This window comes from Neoarius graeffei, chromosome 12 (genome assembly GCF_027579695.1).
Source record: "Neoarius graeffei isolate fNeoGra1 chromosome 12, fNeoGra1.pri, whole genome shotgun sequence".
NCBI lineage: Eukaryota > Metazoa > Chordata > Actinopteri > Siluriformes > Ariidae > Neoarius > Neoarius graeffei.
The window spans coordinates 77,985,924-77,998,192 of NC_083580.1; the positions used below are offsets into that span (position 1 = coordinate 77,985,924).

The 12,269-nt window shown below is 39.2% G+C and overlaps 1 protein-coding gene across 2 annotated transcripts in view; it reads right to left on the reverse strand.

Moving 5' to 3' along the window:
• slc25a14 (solute carrier family 25 member 14) overlaps positions 1 to 11,997 on the reverse strand; it is a 41,939-nt gene extending 29,942 nt beyond the window's left edge. Inside the window, exons 1-3 of one of the 2 annotated variants that reach the window (XM_060936470.1) lie at positions 11,852 to 11,997; positions 11,227 to 11,311; positions 8,116 to 8,254 (exon numbers count right to left, since the gene is read on the reverse strand). In XM_060936470.1, the coding sequence (XP_060792453.1) occupies positions 8,116 to 8,254; positions 11,227 to 11,290 (203 nt within the window). In that variant the 5' untranslated portion in view covers positions 11,291 to 11,311; positions 11,852 to 11,997. Of the gene's footprint in view, positions 1 to 8,115; positions 8,255 to 11,226; positions 11,332 to 11,851 lie in introns of those variants that run through there. The other variant, XM_060936469.1, reaches the window with a different exon arrangement.
• Positions 11,998 to 12,269: the final 272 nt, after the last annotated feature.

The window sequence follows — 12,269 nt, forward strand, 5'->3', positions numbered from 1 at the left end:
CGCTCCCTACTCACTATCTAGGGCATTATATAGTGAGGATGCCATTTTGTAGTGCTGTCCGAAACCTCAGTGAGGATTATTTACACCCTATATAGGGCGCTCAAAGTATCCCACAATGCATCACTAAAACTAGTGTCCAACGATGGTGACTAACCAAAGCAATATATCCCATCATGCACTGCGGTCGTGCTGAAAAAAATCAAATTAAAAGTCTCAAATGTGATTTAATAAAAAGCAGCGACAAAGAAGAAAGTATTCAGCCTTGATTTAAACAGAACTGAAAGCTGCAGGTGCTTTGTATTGATTTATGTGTGAAATGCGCTCAGTATAATATGGATTTATCACAAAAACACACGCATGTATTTATTATTTTGAAACCCACCAGCCGCCAGATCTGGCACGCTTTAATTGTGCGACAGTAATGACGTAAATACCAGCGCGATGGACTAGTGTCCGAAAGCGTTTTTCATTCAACCAATGATTAGAAGTCGTATGGAATAATCTCAATCACTGATGGAGCTGGCAAATCTCGAAATTAATCTAAATTGGAACGATATGGCGATCTGGCCGCTGTGTAAACATTTTTCAAAATGGCGATGCTGACACGTCACGTTTGAAGTCTCAGACAAGATCACGCGGCTCAGCGACGCCTGCCGTGGACCAAACGAACTACATTCAACATGGCTAAAAACCGAAAAGGCTGATAAGTGTAATATAACACGCCAATACGAGTCACGATACAAGGTTAATAAAACTGAAAACGTAATTGAATAACACGTTAAGAAATAAAGCAAGTTTAAAAATGACTTCAGTTCCCCGTCAAGTTGACTTAATGAATAATTTATTCGCAAAAAATTTGACAATACAATAAGTGTTGTGCAGAAGCATAGGATTAGCTAGCGAACCGTGCAGCCGTGTTTTCCACAGCCGATTCTCAAAATACACGGCCATAAATCCCCAAACACCAGGGTTTCCCATACATAGAGCATTGTGTTGCACAGCGCCACACAATGGATTCCTATCGCCACACAATCAGACTCGCGATTTTGGAAGGAAAAAAAAAAAATTCCGTTGCGTATCGTTCCGTTCATTCATAGTGCTTTCTTCTCGTTCACGCGCGCACACAGAGCCGGAGAGGCGTGTCCACAGGCCTGCCGTTGCGCATATACCCGGACTGCAAGTAGGCCTGCTAGGCTAATTAAAAATAACGCAGCCTTCCCGATTCGCCTTCTGACCCATTATTTTAAAAGGTAGCCTATGTCGTGCTCATGATGAGCTTTATCATAGCCTTCTTGGCTTACATGAAACGGACGTTCCTGAGTCAGGCTACAAACCAATTTTGATGCATACAGTAGCAGCTTGACGCGAGGAACCGGCCTTATTGCATTATCCCATTTATCCCGCTTCAGCAATGACTTCCCTTACGATAGGACACTCGAGTTTGTTTTTTTCCCCTCAGGAAGCCATGCAGAATTAAATGTTCTGATAGGGCATGCAGGCTTTGCACCAATTAGGGTAATGCTTTTTCATTATTGTTAGTTGCCTTGGTGTTTCCTTAAGTGGTTTCTGAAAAAACTGTGAATAAACTGAAGAGACTGGCTAAATCTGACAATCCTAAATCACGTTCTGCAGCTATAAAACTAACTTAAATCATGGCTTTAAATCTAACAGGTTTCTTACATCTAATTATGATATTTTATTTTATTAGGATGCAGTGCAAAGCACTGCAACTATTGTTCTTCTACGTGTTTCTTCTTCTTCTTCCGTATTCTTCTTCTTCTTCCTCCTACGCAAATTTTGATTTCGAATAACTCAATAACCATACGTCGCACACAGACAAACAATATATCAAAACGTGCGGCTCGATTGGACTCGCTATGCTATTACTTTTCTCTACAGAAAACGATTTTTTCGCGACATAGTCGCGAAAAAAATCGCCCCAAAAAACCCCATTCATTTCTATGGAATTAATTGAAAAAAAAAGCACTTTTTCAAACATCCGCTGCTCTGGCATGCTTTCACCTAGAGACGTGATTCAAACTCTAAAACGTAGGAAAACTTCTCCTCTGTGGATCTGACATTCAACTTTTCTGCTAGGTTCTACACTTTCGGATCAGTCCCGGCTCAAACGCCATGTGGGTTCCGGGAGAAAATCCGGCTTTTGAATGGGTGTCTATTGCGTTACACACCAGTGAAGCTCGTTAGCTTAGAGTGGAGAGAGGCTGGAAAAAAAAAAAGCTCAAACTTTCGCGCTTAAACTGTGTTTTCAGCCACAAATTTCACTCTACAGACATGATTTTCTCAAAAGTAGTAGTAAAACTTGTCCTGATTCACACAATGTGTCTACCTAAACGATAGGATTTACAGTTTTTGAATGACAAGTGTCAAACTGAGGACAGGGCAGCTGAGAGGCCTCACTGACACCCATTATAAACGTGAGAAAAGTCACTCATTTTTAACTCGCTCTAGTGTCCTCATTTTTAACACTACAGACAAAAAAATATATCAGTTTATTCAGGAGACCCTTCTAGCACTCACTGTGAAAGAATTTTGTGAATAGCTGCTTTCGTTGTCGAGTTATTTGTCACTGTTCGAGGCCTGGTCCTTCGTAAAAAACAGCAGAAAACTCAAGACCTTGTGTGTCTTAGCTCATTGACACCCACTATAAACGGGACAGAAAAGTCTCTCATTTTTAACTCGCTCTAGTGTCCTCATTTTTAACACTACAGACAAAAAATTACATCAGTTTATTCAGGAGACCCTTCTAGCACTCACTGTGAAAGAATTTTGTGAATTTCTTTTTTTTGTGAAGAAAAAAAAAAAAACACAACAGCCTCGGTCGGCATGACACTTCACCTTAGCCGCCCACTTTATTAGGAACACTTCTGTTTGTACATACAAACTACAAACACTCTTCTTAGAGTTTAGAGTTTATTTTATTTTTAAAAGGGACAGTGCACAAATTAAACATTATCCTTGTGGTAAGGACAGATGTCTGTCCCAGGTTATAGCAGTACATGCTAATTTCCGCCTGTAGTCACTTTGTTTACACTCTTGAATAGCTCTTCTTCATGACGGCTGCTGTCTCAAGCACACACACAATCATTGCATTGAAACATCATTGCAGGTCACACATTCACGGCCAGCGAACATGCGTGACCGAATTGCTTCGCGCACTGCATCCTCTCACAATTTCCCCCGGGGAATTGTCCGGTCTAGTTATTATTTTGTTGTTACATTATACTATATTTCATTTTAGTATTGGTTGAGGTAAGTGTTGAGTTCAATATTTAAAATAAAAACCTCTAGCTTGTTTTTTGCAATTTATTCCTTGAATGTCAACTAAAGAATGATTGAAAGATCGCCACCAAAAAGGCAAAAAACTAAGGTAAAAACCAGAGATGCACCGATTGACTGGCTGCTGATCGGAATCGGCCGATTTTCACGTGATCGGCCATGACCGGCGACCGGCCGGTCAAAATTAAAATATGCCAATTTTCTGCCGACCAAAACTTGTGTATCACATAGAGATGAAAGTGGAAATACTCGTAATTCGCAACTAAGAAGACTGCAGCTACACTGGCAGCTTGAACACGCTTTCTAGTGCGATTGTGTTGCACTTGCGCAGAACAGTGTCAGTCCTGCGCGCCTAACGAGCTCCGGCGCACGCACCGTTAACCAAAAAAAAAAAAAAACTCACTATATTTGGATATCCAAATATAGTGAATTTTTTTTTTGTGCCAAATATTGGATGTGAAAATGAGTACAAAGAGAGAGAGAAAAAAAGTCTTTGTTTTACGACCTTGGTTGCACTTGATTCCATTGGAAATTACTCTACAAATACACATTTGACAAAGATGATAGAATGGCTATGGTATAAGTATGACTGGAAATTATTTTTGTATTTTGATACTGAATGAAGAAATGGGTTGTTCTATAAGGCAGAAGTTTTCAGATCTAAACAGGCTTGTGAAAGTGTGTTCCAGAGCAGTAGGCAAATAATATATGAGGGGGAAGTTGTTTTTGTGCCAGATATTGGATGGGAAAAGAAAAAAACGTTTGTGTGAATTTCCTATTTCAGGAATTAATATGTTAATACCAAACATGAAGAAAGATTTTACAAAGAACAATGTCTTTGTTTGTTTTCAACCTTTGAGGTGTTGAAAATTTATTACTGAAAATCTGGCAGAATGTTCTATTAAAGAAAAGATAAAAAGAAAAGAGTCTGTGTGTGCTGTGAAGTGGTTTGAAAAAATGGAATCGGAATAAATCGGTATCGGCAGGTCACACTCCATGGAAAATCAGAAATGGCCCAAAAAATTGCAATCGGTGCATCTCTAGTAAAAACTAAACTTTAACTTCAATTTTGGTGAGTAATTTTCATAAATTTAAAAGACAGGTTTTCCACCAACATCAAGCCCAGCAAACTAATGGCCGGCCCTGTAATGTAAAGTTGGGTTGAGGAATGAAACCAGGCAGGGTTCTGGGAAAAATTGTTCTAGCTGTCTTCTCTTAAAGAACTTAAAAGAATTTAGATTGAACTGAATAATCACAAATGCTTCTTGTCGCTTTAAAACAGTCCCAGCAGGTGACTCTGAAGAAAAATACTGTGTGTTTGAACACCGCCCGCTGTAAACACTTTGCATTATACACCCCAATGACCGACTCCACCGATCGCCATGACACCACCGTGCACGATTCCCTCATCGGCACAGTGGAGCACCACAAATCGCTACCTGGTCTGTGGGAAACATTGAACACGGTTTATAAATTTTATACTAACCCGTACTAACCAAATTTCTGTGAAATTTTGTTGTTTTGTGCATTTCTGTGGACATTTTTGTCGACGGTCAGCGGTTTCCCGGGGCATGCCGTGTGTGCGCTTTCCATATATGGAAGTTAAATCGAAAAAATCAACTTTACCGCCAAAAATGTAGCGTTCTTATTGGTCAGACTCCAAAACGAGGCTTGAATGGAAGCAAAATACTCCGAGTTTTGAAAGCTTCACCGGCGAAGCTCTCAGGTTTAGAATGAGTTGAATGAAGCTCTCAGGTTTAGAATGAGTTATCTCATGTCTTGAGATAAATATCTTTGCGAGTTTTTAATCATACAAGCCTGATAAACATATTGACAGAAACTTTATACTTTACACTTTCCTACATGCCTACTGACAAATAATATTATAGTTTTTAAATGACCTAAATTAGATGAACCATAAAACTGGTCCCCTTCCTCAGTCCCACCAGACTCGGCGCACTGAGAGCCCACAAAGACCGTTCCTATGGTAACGGCATGATATCACTTTCACTCTTTCGGTTTCGACTGGCTTCTCTTTCGCCAAGATTTACATTATCTTAAATAGTAATTTCATAAACTACCATTATTCCTGAACTGTTTGTATTGTTTACAGTATTTACGTACATTTCAAGTAACTACAGGAAAATTTCCTTCCATCTCTAACTTAATTTAACTTCTTTTTAACAGAATCAAAATGATTCCTAACATTTTGTGATGTAAGATTTGCATTATGCATCTCATCTCATCACTTAACGGTATCTATTATTTTCAGTTGTGTATATATTTTTTTCATAATATTAAAAATCTTCAGAGTCGGCTGAATCTCATGTTTTTTTTTTGTTTTTTTTATTTTGAGGATAACCCCTTGAGATGTGGCATCTCATTTTCAAGGGGGTCCTAATAACAATACAAAAAAGAAAAAAAAAAAGACAGAACTTAAATACACACACTAAACATATACACAATAGACATATAGACATATACACATAAACACACACACACACACACACTTGCCAACGTTGCTCTCCAAACTACCCCACTACCCCCACCCAGCATACTACAGTAATGTCATTTATATATGGTATCAGTACAACTAATCCAAAAAAGAGAGAAAAAACAAAAACAAAAACAAACAAGCACGTGTTATCTTTGTTGTTTATAGTAAAGCTGTATTCTGTGTAATACGACTTGATTACAGGAATTTGTCTTTTGTTTTTTGTCTTAAGCGCACTAGAAATTATAATTTAAGGTTTCTGCTTTTATTGCAGGAATTCATCGAAGATTTTATTGATAATTACAGTGATTTGTAAAGTTCTGGTTAATGAATAAGAAACTAAATTTAAAACTTTGTTATAACATTTTATTAAGTTAGTCAATAAAATGTGTGTTAAATGCCTAATAAAATATAATTCACACTTAAAATTAATGCTTTCTTTCATTTCTTTTGAAGGATTAATTGCAGCTCCAGATGGCACCAAAAAAAGATGAAATTTTCAACCCCCCAACCTTTTTTGTTTCCGAAAACCACTCGTAACCTTCCCAATCCTGGCCGAGCCCTGTGCAGAAGCTCGAGTTCTTTCAAATAAAACAATCAGAACTGAAATCCAGTGAGAACTGATACGATTTAACTGAAAACAAACACAGTTGTAAACAAATTGCTTACAACAAGAAAATCAACAAACAAACGACTGAGTTTTGTTCCTTGAGGGAAGATCGACCCGAAACTTCGATCAGAACTGGAATCGGATGAGAAATCAGAGAGGAGATACAATTCTAGTGAGAGGCCTGGAAAATTCGTTAAGGTGAATTAATTAATAACTCGTTACCAAAAATTTGACATAACAGGAGTTCTTTCAAACAAAACAATTGGAACGGAACTCCGTAGAGAACTGACAGAGAAGATATGATTTAACGGAGTCGTGGACGCCGGATGTCACGCCATGGCAACAGCTCATCGGCCTCATGGACAGACGAGCTTAAAAAAGTCGTCAGTAAGGCCGCCGTGTCGCTAAACAAAACGAAGACGAAACGTAAGCGAAGCAACTCGACTGTTCCTGGTTTGTCAGGAAGAGCACGAGTTGGAAAACCAAACAGAACGAACATCTGGCTCATTGCAAAACAACAACATGTCGTGTCTGAGCATTTTCGCCGCAAATTCGTTTAGCATCACGATACGCGAGATCTCTTGCCACGGGATTCAGACTGAATCTGGGTCGAAAAATAAATCCAGGCACTTTATTTATTGTGAAAGCGAGGCAACTCTGTGCTCACTGTTCTGAACATTTCCCGTTCAGTACATCAGCAAATAAATTCAGACGCATCCAGGACACTCGCGTACACCGGTCCATCCAAGTCTAACCTCGAATATCATCTGACAAAATGAGCGCGGACACACACTGTTCTTGCCAGGAACCTATCTGTACACCACATGTGGTTTTAACATCATCTATTTTTAAATTACTGCAGTGAGGGTGAGTGATAGGACATACGGCTCATAAGATGTCAGCCGATCTCAGGCTCCGCTGCTAGAACCACCAGGAACATATTAAAAAATATATTCATACTGCTTGTGTGTTTAACCCTTTGGTGACTGACCCCTTGAAAATGGTTCCTCCAGGAACGATGACGTTTCAGTTGTCAAGACAACGGAAAAACTAAAATACAAAAACAGAAAGATACGTCACAATGCTCTTGTGCACAAAACAAAATGCTCTTGTATTTGTATTTTAGTTTTTCCGTTGTCTTGACAACTGAAACGTCATGGTTCCTGGAGGAACCATTTTCAAGGGGTCAGTCACCAAAGGGTTAATGAGTCCGGGGTTAGTTTGATGGTTGGTTCTGTAAGTTCCGTGTTATTTCCATGAGAACTTCACGGTTGTGTGCTGCTCTGATGTCGTCGTTCTTGCACTGATTAACAATGGTGTTTAATAGAAGAAGAAAAAAGAAAAATCTCAAACTTCTGGGATTACAGTCAGCTTCATTTCTCAACAAAATAGACTCAAAATCCCAGAATGCAAAGCATTCGAGTTACAACTACACCGAGTTACTTCGGAGACTCGACTCGGCACATCAGCGATCTACAAGACAACGGTGTTGACGCTGGTATTGGAAAGCAACTGAAAAAGCTTTTCAGAGCGTATCTGTTTGAGCAGGTAGTCAAACTGAATTATGGGTAATGTAGGAAATCCGTCTCCCCGGCGAACAGAGACCAGAATTGCACCTGAAACCCAACCAGAATGATTTTTACACCAGGTGAAAGAGTCTAAAAACGACACTGACTCTCCGCTGAACATCTTTGATCAGATCACATGTTCTTACCCAGAATACAAGGCGCGGACGCCTTCTTCTCGTCCGATCCTGAGCAAAGCGTGGAACATGCCTCTGTAACGGACCTCCATGCACTGAGACTGGCCTTGGACCTGGAGTCGGGTTTTGGTCAAATCAATAGGGAAGGTACCTGGAATAAATATGCAAATATTTTACGTAATTACAGGATGCATGGGTATTTACAATGACAGGAAATCCTTTTCGAGATCTGGGGACATTGGTTCTCTGGGTGGGAGGGGCATACACTGGGACTCCACTGTCTCGAGTCAATCATGCGTGTCTGTTTGTTCACGTATGTGGAAGAGGGTTGAGAGCGCTTTCCTTTCCCGTGTGTGTGAGATGCAGCAGCTGGAAAATCTAACACCATTGCTTTTGGATTTAGGAAACGATCATAATTAAGGTCTGAAATAATAATAACGGAACTTTTTTTATTTCATCTGCTACGTGTGTTCGGAGTTAGGAGCCATGCCAATTCGCCTAGTTTGTCAACTCCGATAACGTGTCAACTTCCTTGACATTCCTTCTGATCGTCAGGTTCTTGACCCTCCTCCCAGATGACAACGCAAGAACATCAACCATGATTGGTCAGGGTCAAACTTGTAGTATCGCCGGTCTCTTGACTAAAACACACCAAGAATTTATGGCACTATGATCGCCGAATCTTACATGGTGACCATCGTGAAAGACAAAAGCATTATTGTGTAATCTGATCCTGACATTCGTCACATATCCTCCTCCGTGCGCTGAGATTGGCCTTGGACCTGGGATTTTTCTTTTTTTCTCTCAAAATTGTATTACCCCAAGTTGGGGGGCTGGAGTCCCCGTGGCTCCTATTACAGAGCATTCGGACCTCATCAAACAGTTAAAGGAGTCATATTTAAGTTCACATTTATTATCATACACATTCACATATACAGTTTTAGTCTATCTACATTCACTGGATATGAGCAATCGTGCGCTCTGATTGGCTACTCGACTACAAGGATATCAGCTCATATACCGCAAGTAGAGAGGAAAAAAAATGTAAATAAAATTTTTTAAAAGGGCGGAGCGTGTTGCTGAACCAACTGAGGACAAAATAAAAACTCTACTCGAAAACAAAACCTCAAAAAATACCAAAAAAAAAAAAAGCAACAAAATATGGAATGAAAGTATCTGATGGTAAGAATGTAGGTTTTTTATTTTAATTCAAGAATTATTAAAGCATTTTTCACAAATTGCTCCTGTCATTTCGCCAGTTTGTTTACACTAAGCGGAAATGATTGTCGGATGATTTGTATAAAAAGTTTTTCTTTATTGAAATTGCAAAAAAAAAGGCTCAGTTTCTCAAAATCCAGCGAATGTGGATAGAATAAAACAGTTATTCCACTCAATCTCGTCGTACATTGATTATAACCGACTCGCCGGCTACCAGCTCACGTGCGACTCGATTTCATGGAATAACGTAAATATTTTTATCGTTCCATTTTTATCTGTATATTGTATCGTCGGCTATATAATTAGGACAATGTTTACAATAGAACTGCACTCCCGGGTTTGTTTGGGGTTTTTTTTCCAGACCTTAATTTAAGCACGTGTTTATATAAGGGTTGTTTTACAATCAGGGTACAAAGTTTGTGTCACAGGGGTTCAAAATTCAAATTGGTTCTTGTACCAGTTTTTAAGTGAAGGACAAGTTAAAGAACAGATTTCAGGTAATTTTTTGACGTGTGTGTATGGTAGTTTTGTGTAATCTGCTATAAGATAAAGAAGATCGCTTTAAGCAGGGCTGGGAGAAACAAATGAAGTGATTCTCGGAGAGGACTTTTTTTTTTTTGACAATTCAGAATCCACTACTTCCATAGTGCTTTTAAATATAAGGCTGTAAGCTTTGTGTTAGTTGTCTCTAATATTTATGTCCCAATATCTTGACCACATTTTAGGATGAAAATAATCATTTTAGATATGTTATTTTATATTGAAAAATTAGCTGTCTCGGAGAGGACATTTTTTTTTTGACACAATTACATACTAATTTGATCAAAAACTTACTGGCATTCAACATTAAAACTTAACTATGTTTCCAATGATATGGAACCAAATATTTGTTTTATGGTATAAAGAATGATTTAAGTCAAATCAAATCAAGTTTATTTGTATCGCGCTTTTAACAATAAACATTGTTGCAAAGCAGCTTTACAGAATTTGAACGACTTAAAACATGAGCTAATTTTATCCCTAATCTATCCCCAATGAGCAAGCCTGTGGCGACGGTGGCAAGGAAAAACTCCCTCAGACGACATGAGGAAGAAACCTCGAGAGGAGCCAGACTCAAAAGGGAACCCATCCTCATTTGGGCAACAACAGACAGCATGACTATAATATTAACAGTTTTAACAGGTATAACCCTCAACTGTCCTCATGGGGCCGTCCTTCACAGGAGCGGTGCGATAAAACTCCGACCAGACACAGGGCACCAGGATGGATCAAGCAGGTCCGAGGGGCAGAAGAGGCCAGCATCTCAATCCCAGGACCAACATGTTCCCTTTTGGAGCTATCTGTGGTCAATAAAGCACTTTTTCTAAATGACACGAGTAATTTTGCTAAATATGACATATATTGCCATACATTCACCAAAAATAACGTTATCACCAATTTTTTTTTGCATGGTAAATAGAGCTATCACAGGGCTACAATAAACAACCAAGTTTATTTAGTCAAGCCTTTTGATATTAAAGATAATAAGTGTTAAATGTGATTTTTAGCTTGCGTACCCTGATTGTAAAACAACCCATAATATATAATGGTAGGGGAAACACTGGTATGTGCATTCATTAATGGTTTTATGTAGTCAAAGTGATGCATTAGAGACCCATGTAAAAAAAATAAAAATTGCAGTAAGACGAGCAGGACTGAAATTTGAGCTTTACATGACGTTTGCATCACATTTGCATTTGGACCTTCAGCCGACCTGATGTGCTTTAAACACCACACTGGAGAGACTTTAATGTTGAATGAAATTGGCATAGTGACATAATGACACAGTGACATTTCTCCTGTCATCACCATCATCACCCATCAGGATCATTATGGCAGAAATGGAAATAAAAATAAGCAGCTCACCAAATTCTGCGACGATGGATGCCATTCCTCCGTACACAAACGGCTTCCAGTTCAGGCTGGACATTTCCGTGGAGCTTCCTTCAGCCTGGTGGAGGCCCATCAGAAACAACAGGAGGTCAAAATGGTTAAAAGCAAGCGGCTTCAAGCGCACATGGTGAAACATCCTGCAGCCGGTGATGAGCGCGTCCAGTGGCGACGGGAACATGGCCAAAACAATATACACCGGGAAAACAGGACGCATTCGGCATTTGTGACAGCGTCAGCTCAAACCTGCTTCAACCTGATTGGCTGGCCACGCTGTCCATCACCTAACGCACAAACCTGATTGGTCGGAATGACCCCGGCTTGGAGCCACTTCCGTTTAATACCTTGTTTTGATTGACAGCGGCTCGCTAAACTCTCCTTATCACAATGAAGTACAAAACTAACCAAACATATCTAAATAAAAATTGTATTACTTTACTTTTAAAGTGCTTCAACCGTTTTTCCTCAGCACGTTTCCTCTCACAATGTTACTACATTCAACTAGTGTAATGAGCTGCCCGCTAGCCTGCTAAGCTAACCCGAGTTCTGTCACACCGTTAACGCCGAGTAGAAAACTGCATTTTTAATATTTAACACCTACCTGATGTGAAGTTGTAAAGCGTTCTCGGTTATTTTATCTTCGACTCCATTGACCTTGTGAAAGAAAAGTAATAATACTGCATTGGGCACACAAAAACTTCCCCACCTCAACTTTTCATTTTCCCACGAATCGGGAAAGAACCGGAAGTACCGCTTACCGGAAGTCCAGCCCACTTTTTTGAGTGACGCAACACCAAAGTCACCCTGAACGATTTTTCATTCTGATTCTGCATCTGAGCAAAAAAAAAAAAAAAACCCTTTTCGAGCTAAACTTTTCTTTTTGTTTTAAATTTATTATTTTTTTTAATTTCAAGATTGCGTATACAAGCAACTTGGCACTAACGTTTCCTTCATATCATAAAGATCAAGTGCATAAAAAATACAACAAATCAAACAAACAACAGAAAAAAACATTTATT